This window comes from Manacus vitellinus, unplaced genomic scaffold, assembly GCF_001715985.3.
Source record: "Manacus vitellinus isolate BGI_N305 unplaced genomic scaffold, ASM171598v3 scaffold_22_pilon, whole genome shotgun sequence".
In the NCBI taxonomy this organism is placed as follows: Eukaryota; Metazoa; Chordata; class Aves; order Passeriformes; family Pipridae; genus Manacus; species Manacus vitellinus.
Window position 1 is genome coordinate 13,118,458 of NW_021939632.1, and position 9,864 is coordinate 13,128,321.

The 9,864-nt window shown below is 38.2% G+C and overlaps 1 protein-coding gene across 1 annotated transcript; it reads left to right on the top strand.

Moving 5' to 3' along the window:
• The first annotated feature begins 510 nt into the window (after nt 1–510).
• On the top strand, nt 511–9,499 carry KLHL41 (kelch like family member 41). Its single transcript, XM_018072552.2, has 6 exons — nt 511–1,698; nt 4,377–4,534; nt 4,624–4,731; nt 5,582–5,767; nt 7,499–7,645; nt 8,470–9,499. Exons 1-6 carry the CDS (start codon nt 589–591, stop codon nt 8,579–8,581), a joined length of 1,821 nt encoding a protein of 606 aa, XP_017928041.1. The 5' UTR covers nt 511–588; the 3' UTR covers nt 8,582–9,499.
• The last annotated feature ends 365 nt before the right edge of the window (nt 9,500–9,864 follow it).

The window sequence follows — 9,864 nt, forward strand, 5'->3', positions numbered from 1 at the left end:
TTATCAATATCTGAAGAAATTGAATATGAGATATTGTTATGTAAAAAAATATTCTTAGAGCATAGGCAATTCATTATAAGTTCTGGAGTATTTTAGTATCTTTATGACTGCAGCAATGACACGTATTAAGCAACTCTGAAGAAGTGAACAGTAGTTAAAACTGACAACTTGATTAATAATATTTCTATTTCAGAATATTTAGTAACTTGTATATGTACAGTCTTGCTCATAGCTGTGTCACTGAGGGTCAGATTCTGCTGTCCTTACTCATGTCAAATAATTTATTACATTGCACATAATCTTATTGATTCAATGTAGAGAATGATGGCAAAACCTGACCATAGTGACTAAGAGCAACAGTTGCTTCTTTCAGTCTTTGACAGCTGCAAGAGCAGCTCTGTTTTTCCAAACCATCCATCCTAAATTCCGACCTGTAAGGGTATGTACCTATATTTAGCTACCGAGATTAAGTTGCAGAGGCTTCAGGCAGGGCAAAAAGCACATTGGTCTGCCTTTTTTACAGACAGACCTTTGGGCAGGCAAGAGCTAAAGCTTTCTACTCCCTCCCCTTTCCCAAGTGTTTGTGAAATGGATTCCCAAAGGGAACTCACTGAAGAGCTCAGACTTTACCAATCCACCCTCCTTCAAGATGGCCTCAAGGAACTTCTCGAAGAGAAAAAGTTTATAGATTGCTCTCTAAAAGCTGGTGACAGAAGCCTGCCTTGCCACAGATTGATTCTGTCGGCATGTAGCCCTTATTTTCGTGAGTATTTCTTATCTGAGCAAAGTGAAGAGAAAAAGAAGGAGGTAGTTCTAGATAATGTTGACCCCAACATCCTGGATATGATTGTCAAATACCTTTATTCAGCAAGTATTGATCTTAACGATTCTAACGTACAAGATATTTTTGCTTTGGCCAGCCGCTTTCAGATCCCTTCCGTGTTCACTGTGTGCGTCTCCTACCTTCAGAAGAGGCTTGCTGTTGGTAACTGCCTGGCCATCCTTCGATTAGGTGTTCTGCTTGATTGCCCAAGACTTGCCTTTTCTGCCCGTGATTTTGTTTCAGATCATTTTGTGCAGATCTGCAAAGAAGAGGACTTCATGCAGCTTGCCCCACACGAACTTATCTCGATTATTTCACCTGACAGCTTAAATGTAGAGAAGGAAGAACTGGTATTTGAGGCAGTAATGAGATGGGTCCGAACAGACAAGGAGAACAGAGTAAAGAGCCTGGGGGAAATTTTTGACTGCATACGTTTTCGTCTTATGCCAGAAAAATATTTCAAAGAACAGGTTGAGAAGGATGATATAATTAAAAGCAACTCAGACCTTCAGAAAAAAGTAAAGATCATTAAGGATGCTTTTGCTGGAAAACTGCCTGACTCTAGCAAAAGCACAGACAAGTCAACCAAAGGGGAGGTGAATGGTGATGTAGGAGATGAAGATTTACTGCCTGGCTACCTAAATGACCTTCCCAGGCATGGCATGTTTGTCAAAGACCTAATTCTTCTGGTTAATGACACTGCTGCAGTAGCTTATGATCCTCTTGAAAACGAGTGCTACCTTGCAGCCCTGGCAGAACAGATTCCCAGAAATCATTCCAGCATAGTCACCAAACAAAATCAGGTCTACATTGTTGGAGGACTATATGTGGAAGAGGAGAACAAGGATCAGCCTTTCCAGTCATATTTCTTTCAGGTACAAGCTTTATAATTATTGCAATAACAGGTTACTGAAAGCTATTCTGAGTCTCTCCAAGTGAGCTGTCTAGTCTCTTTGTATGGTGATGGAGACAAGTATCTAGAGAGAGCTATTCCTCTCTCAGAGAAACAAAACCAAGGGACTTGCATCTTCTTTTTCAAGATCAACCCCTGGTGACATCTCAAATATTAAAAGGATTAATATATTCTATCTAAGCACTGGCTTTCACTGTTTAAGGCCCAGATTTTTCATGGTACAGATGCCTAAATATAAGTCTAGTAATATTTTTGTAAAATATCTTTTGTGTATTTTTGTTAACTTCCATGAAATTTGGAGTGCTGTAGCTGATTTAGATCTATTGAGATGTCTTTCTTTTTTTGCATTTGAAATACTTGTATGACAGCAGTAATGTGTGTATTTTAAGTGCAACTTCTGCCACTAAAGCAGCAGAAGTCCCTTTGTCATGTCTACATTTGAAAGCCTAAGGGCATTCCAAATACATAATTTAGAGACAGAAGGCTTTTTTCTTGGCAAACTGTCAGTGTCAGTACAGTAAATACCATGTTTCAACTGAGTTTCAATGTTATGTCTTTGTAAATCTGTATAAATATAAGCCTGATTAAACCAACTGTAACCCCACAATATATTTCAGGAAAATTAGCAAATATACAATTTGGCATTCTTACACCATAAACTAAGTCTGTTGTGGGTTTAACTACATGTTTTGGGGGATATTTGAACTATTTTATGAGGAATTCTGGAATATGCTGCTGGCCATGTGTCCCATCCTTAGATACATTGGCCTAAAAGAGTAAAAGTCCTGTTTCAATATGAAATCAAGCACAGTAATAAGCAGTGATAGAATTTTAAAGACTTCAGATATGAAAAAAATGCAAATATTGCTTAGAGGAGCATGGCTCACTGTGATTTCACACACAATGAAATAGTTGGTTTCAGACATTTGTTATATCAATGAAAAGGAAATCATAGTTTGCTGGGGAGGGTTTAACACTGTTTCATTTCCTTATGTGGGTATAAAACACCAATCACCGAAGTGCAAAACTAGTTACAGAAATATTCTTCTAATATAAATTATACGTTGATGTCAGAATGTATTTATAACCCAGAACTGAATAGTCGAAATCTCAGGCTACTAGAAAGGGGCCTCTGAAAAACTAAACTTCAAGACTGATACTAAAAATCAATGAAGTTTTCAGAACCCTACTTTATATGTTGACATCCATTTCCTGAAATCCTGTTCGTTTGCTTGTCATCTTTAAACTTGCTGCTTTAAGCAGCTTGCTGCTGCTGTTCTCTTTAGTTAAAATACTTGTCTGCATTACTCATGTGGCTGTTGATCTCTCTAAAATACTAATGTGCCAAAACAATTTTTACTTTCTGATCTTCATTTCTCCAGCAGTAAAGTGTTGTAATTGGTAGCTCACAACCCAGGAGAAAACAAGGCTGCCACTGGCTCGAAAATGTGTGATTAGTTGATGGCCTATCAGCAACAGAGATGTCATCTTCAAGAGTGATGCACTAAGCAAACTGTGATCTGTGGTAATGAGGAGAATATCTCCTCATTACCACAGCCACATCTAGCTACTGGGGAAATCCATGTCCATGAACTACATTTCACTGTTGCAATAAAACTTTCTGTCCAATAGCAGTGGTCTATCAAATTTGGGAGATGCATTTTAGCATGGAAACCTTGACTGTGGAACGTACTTCTGGATGTCACTGAGCTAAACCCGGGCTTTCTGTCCTTCCTGTACAGCATCAAGCAAATCTACATGCAGTTAAAGTCAGAAAATCCTCTTTTTGAATGTTAGAGATCATTCAGGTTCAATTGCCAGTTTGCAGATAAAAAAAAAAAGCACACCACAGTTCTAGGAAAATAGTTTTTTTTTTCTTCTGTCCTCCTCCTGCTGCTATTCCTTAGATGTTTTCAGCATATCAGATGTGAATCAAGAAAGCCATGAGAGTACTTCAGTAGGGATGACATCAATATTATTGCCAAGGGAGCTGCAGTGCCTACCTATTTTGCTTAAGAGTGAAGTCTTTATTCATTGTGTCTTCAGAGATCTTGTGAGCTCTTGAGGGTATTCGTGATGAAACATCACCTCTGTTGCTCTAGGGATTGCAGAAGAAACATCTGTGCCATTTGCCACGTGATATTTCCTGAAAAACTGCGTAAGCACGTCTGGCATCTCATTGTAGAGATGAGCACAACCAGCTAAATGTATAGGTGTGGAACGGCAGGAGTGTCTGCTCCCTTGGGCAAGAAGAACCACTTTCCAACATGTGATAGGGAACTGAGAGTGAGGGACCTTTAAACAAGGAAGAAGAGCTTAATAAAGAGGCCAAGAAACTATGAGGTGAGCAGACACAAAGAGAGCTGTGTGGCACTGGCTGCTACACTGGCCACTACATCTCAGCACCATGAAGCAGGGGTGATATAATTAAAAGCAACTCAGACCTTCAGAAAAAAGTAAAGATCATTAAGGATGCTTTTGCTGGAAAACTGCACTGGGGGAAGGGCAGGTTTTTCAGGCAAGCACATTTGCTGTTAAGAGACACTGAGCGCAATTAGATAAATTCTGTGCAACAACATTCATTGTGTGGATTTTTCCTCTTTGCCTTCCCTAACCTTCCCTGTTCGGATGCTCTTTCAGCTGGACAGCATCGCTGGTGAGTGGGTTGCCCTTCCTCCACTGCCATCAGCCAGGTGTCTCTTCGGGCTGGGAGAGTCCGACGACAAGATCTATGTAATAGCAGGCAAGGACCTTCGCACGGAGGAGTCGCTGGATTCAGTGCTGTGCTATGACCCCACGTATGTTTAACATTTCATTATGCCCACTGAGGACACGTAGATGGCCCATTATTAGTTGAAAGAGCCTAACAGTGATCTTTTTGTTCCAGGGCAATGAAATGGGGAGAGATCAAAAAGCTACCCATCAAAGTATACGGCCATGCTACTATCTCAAACAATGGATTGATATATTGTCTTGGTGGAAAAACTGATGATAAGTGAGTCTCTTTCATGACAATTTATAACATTATTTGTTTGGTCCTTAATAGATTATATGTCCTCACACTCAGAAATCAGCATTTCCCTTTTTTGCATCTCTTGATTAAGGTTGCTGACAAGTCTGGCAGAGGGGAACACGTTATGGTTTGGAGGATATTGTGTTTGTGATAAGTTAAATTGCATATTAATTGTAATCCCAACTTGTTATTTTAATGACCATACTTATTTCCAAGGCAAATTTTACTTACACTGCAGATACACAGTAGTTAGTGTGTCTAAGCTCTGAGGATCCTCACTGAAAGTATTCTTTCCTCTCAGATAGAAATACCTAGGTGCCATGGAATTACTGTCTCAGTTTTTCCAGTTTTCTGACCTGTGATACCTGTTATACCTTAATAGGTATAACATTAACAAAATAAAAGTTTTCACTCACGCTGAACATGTGGTGGTAATTTTTAAGTGTTTGTATAGGGGATTTTTAAGATACAAATTTGTCAAATCAGCCAAAACACCAGCATAATTTTTCCTTTATAACCTTTCCCATATATTCCTCCACAAATGCATCTGAATTCAATATGCTGGGAAAGGATGTTGTCTTTCTCCTCTAATGTACAGTGAAATTGCTGTCCTGTGTAATATAAACAGCATTTAACATTTGATTTAGTTCTATGGATGTGATTAGTGCTTTGTAGACATTGCAAGGATTCCCAGATTAGATACAAGAAAGGATCTGCACAAGAGGAAAGAGGTGTTATACATAAACCCACACAATCTACCTCAACTAGGTCTCATTTGGAACAAGCCAAAATTTCATGAGACACGATCACAGGTTTTCTTTTTCCTCCCCAGGAAATGCACTAATAGACTATTTGTGTACAATCCCAAGAAAGGAGACTGGAGAGACCTGGCTCCAATGAAAGTGCCTCGCTCGATGTTTGGAACGGCGATCCATAAGGGCAAGATTGTCATTGCAGGTGGTGTCACCGAGGAAGGCCTTACTGCATCTGTTGAAGCTTTTGATCTGACCACCAATAAGTGAGTGCAATATTCAAGCTATTTTAAGGAAGTGTTTTATCATTGAAGCTTTAGAAGCTCCAAAGTAAGTCACAAAGGTGTTCAGGTACCTGTACTCCCACTGAGACATTTGGTCTACAATCACATCTTTAGCAACAACAGCAGCAGTTTACAGAGCCCATCTCTGGCCATTTTTCCTGCCCCACATGCATTTGTCAGCACAGCTACATTGCAAACATGCTCACCACCCTCCTTTTTTTTTTTTAAAGTCTGATTGCTTTCCCAATTTAGTTGACCCCACGACACATAAACAGGTGTGGTGCCATAATAGGGAAGAAGTGGGAGAATGAGCAAGGGCGGTGCAGTCTAGTTCAAATAGCACTGGCAATAAATGTGAAATCCTGGCAAGAGAAATCGGGTGCTTGAAGAGGACCAGCTCAATGTCCTTCAGGTACTTGGCCTTGTGATGTCTTGCTGTTCACTTACCTTGTCACAGCAAATGCCATTTACCACTGACTAGTGACATACTTATTTAATATGAAAACTCCAGGAAGACTTCAAATGTATGTGCATGCTCTGAAATACTATATAGAAAGAGTAATGACAAAAGAGAGTAAGTCATACCTGAAATTAGCTCACTTATTTGGTCTATATACTTTCCAATACTCTTCTACACAGCCAGAATCTTTTGCAGTCAGCATCCATCAAATGTTTATGATTTTCTAGGCATTTATACACTCTGCATATGTCTTTCTAATCTTAATTTTCTTTTTTTTGTTACTTTCATTACTTTTCCTTCCTATCACCTTCTTTACAAACTTTCATTTCAAATAGTATCAGTAAAACTCTATTGTGACAGCTCAAACTTGTAAGTGGTCCTGAATGCACCTTTATCTTAATAAGCATTTCTGCTCTATATTAACACATTTGCCTGTGCTGTCTTCACTGACATGTGGCATTGCAGCCTTCAACCTCATAACAAAAGCATTAACTTAAATGTATGCTATCCCAAAGAGACTTGCTTCTAAAATTTAACATTACAAAACGTGCATTATACAAGAAATTCCATGAGGGAACTTCTAACTTTACTTCTATAGAAAGCAAAGTGAATGTTATTTGTTACCATGATGTCTGGCACATTCTCCTCTTCTGTCGTTCAGAAATATGCAGCTCATGGTCTGAAAAATCTGCAGATTCTTGTCTTGGTTTATTCTATTTTCTTACAGTCAAGTCACACAAGCAAGAAAGAAAAATTGGCCTATTAATTTTAATGTTGAGATTATCCTGAAGTGGGATGTTTGTGTGTTTTATATGTTCATAGGTGTGAATTGGCAGAAAAATTGAAATTATACTAATGAGAACCAGTGATTATTTTTTTAGCTCAAATTATTATGCCAATGCCACTTAAATATGCATTTTGGAAACTAGAGGGAAAAATGAGAATAACTGGGGAACAATACATCTGTATGAAGTATATTACTGATGATGGCACCAGGGAATCTGTAAGAAGTGGTCTCTGGGACAAGATGTCATCACAGTGTAATTGTGTCATTTAAGACCTGCAGAAGTCCCTGTGGGGATGGAAACACTGAAACTTACCGCTAATAAATCTCAGAAATTTTTCCTTTTACTAAACCATTCACTCAAGTGGCCTTGGTTCCTGAATTTGTGTCACTCAGAGGAGTATCTTAGTGCATTCAGTTTACAATACTTCTCACATGTTTAAACTTGAGTTTTTCTTTTCATCTTTAGATGGGAGGTTATGCCTGAATTTCCCCAAGAGAGAAGTTCCATCAGTTTAGTCACCTTAAGCGGAGCTTTGTATGCTATTGGAGGCTTTGCAATGATTCAGCTTGAATCTAAAGAATTTGCACCTAGTGAAGTCACTGACATATGGAAGTAAGTTTAATTTTAGTCACACTTTCCTGGTGGAAACTGAGGTTTGTAGACACTGGAGGTTAATGTTATTTTTCTGTTTAACTCTGAAAATGATCCATAGCACAGGTTGTAAAGCACTTGTTGACAGATAAAAAAGTTTGTCAGAAAGTATCAAATAAACACGAGACTTGGATCAGATGACTACTTCCACCTACTAATCATTTGACTGGTATGAGTCATTATCTTCAGTTTCTTTAAAAGAGTAAGTTGCCATATCACTTGGCAGGTTTAGCCTTGCCAATAAAAACATTCTCATGATATTCTTATGCAGAAAAGCAGGTGTACACAGTGGCCTGTACATACTGATGTTTTAATAGTCAAATGAGTAACTGTTCCAAGAGAATCGGAATTCCCTATCTCCTAGATTTTTTTAACCTAATCACAGTATCAGTGATAAAACATCATATCTCTGCTGAGACTCTTCACTTGTTAATGTAAATTGAGAAGTTTTAATTGGCAGTAGGAAGGATTCCCCCCAAAAAAAACTTTATTTGCAAGAATCTGAAGAAATTGAGAAGGGATACTTAAGACAAAGAGGAAGCTTTATACAAGTAATTAAAGCATGACAGAGCCAGCAACAAGCTTTAGGGACCAGGAAAAGGACAACTCAGGCACAAGAACATCTTTCTGTTCTGATCCAGAGGACAAAAGCAGCCTTCTGTGGCATCCTTTAGCACATGGCTGCTACAAGCCTTTGCAACAGGTGCACTATCCTCCTTTTCATGAATGTGTGCTGAAGCATGAAACTAAGAAGCTATTTTCTAACCTTATTTTTTTAAATGCAGGTATGATGATGAAAAGAAGGAATGGATTGGCATACTGAAAGAGATCCGATATGCTACTGGAGCCTCCTGCCTGGCTACACGCTTAAACCTCTTCAAGTTATCAAAACTGTAAACAAAATGCTGGAAGATATGATATGGTGAGGGAGTTTCAATAGGCTCTTCTGGTTTTGTTGCATGAAAATGTCCCCAAATGGTACAGTTTTATAACAGCGTGCTAATTATACTGGGAACCATTAAACAGTTCATTTGTCTGTCCACATCTTAAGATATTTACTAGTTAACCAGCAACCACTGAATTTTTGCCAGTGTTTAAAATCCTGAAGAGCTCTAATTAACATTGACTAAAATAAATTAAGATTTCGGCAAGGACTCCATTTTTCACACTGTGAAATTGCAAATAAAACCAGTTAGACTTCCATGCACTCCAACAATCCAGGATATTGGTGGCTTACCCTCCAAAAATTGCCCATGAATTAACTGTTAAATTAAATACAACTAATAGGTAGCTAGTTTTATTCTAACTGGTAGTTTGTATAGCCAGATTACCCCTTTCAGCAGCATATATAAATCCTGCACTCTTCAGCAATATCTTGGAAATATTTTCATCACAGCCCTCAAAAAAATAATTTAGCCTTGAATTGAAATGCATGTTAAAAACAAAAGGGGCTTAATACTATGTGGCCTAATAAATGCCAGTCTCAGCCAAAGCTGTACTAGTAGCCAGACTTGAGGGAAGAGAGAGAAGTTCACAAGGTTAATAGCTCTAATGTTTCACCTACTATGTTTAGGCTTCTAGTAACAAGAATTTTTGACTTTTTTTATGCTTTTATATTTATTTCCAAAGCAAATATTTTATGGAAGTTTTTCTCAGAGATCTGAGGCTGATAACAAGCATTCATAAAAAAGTCCAAGAAGAGTTGATAGTCAGTAAATACCTATGACAGAGAGGACTTTTTCATCTAATAAAGAGTTGATGCATTTTGACATTGAAAACTTTTAACAATTAAACTTTGTTTTTAAAATTATAAAAGTATCACTTGATGGTGTCTTTTTAAGCTATCAGCTCATCATCACTACCATAATGACAGGACACAGATTTCTTAGTACAGCCTTTGCCCAAAACAGAGCACTCAGTTTTCTTTAAGTAGAGTATCTCCTCAAAGGATTTCTCCATTGAATAAAGAGGGTGTCATAATCTAAAGAATTTCATAAATCTAAATCTAATTACAACTGACATAGCAGGAAAACTGGAAAAGAAGCCACCATACCTGACTGAATGGCAATTCCAATTATCAAATGACCCCTAGCATTGCCTTCCTAAAAGACAGAAGTAAATATATGGCAAAGGCACAGCCATCATAGCTCATTTCAGTATGGTACTGTCTGCCAGTACTT

Coding starts and splice junctions, on each gene's coding strand:
- KLHL41 (XM_018072552.2), top strand. CDS start 589: ATGGATTCCCAAAGGGAACTCACTGAAGAGCTCAGACTTTACCAATCC. Junction 1,699..4,376: donor TCCAGTCATATTTCTTTCAG/GTACAAGCTTTA, acceptor ATGCTCTTTCAG/CTGGACAGCATCGCTGGTGA. Junction 7,646..8,469: donor GAAGTCACTGACATATGGAA/GTAAGTTTAATT, acceptor TTTTAAATGCAG/GTATGATGATGAAAAGAAGG.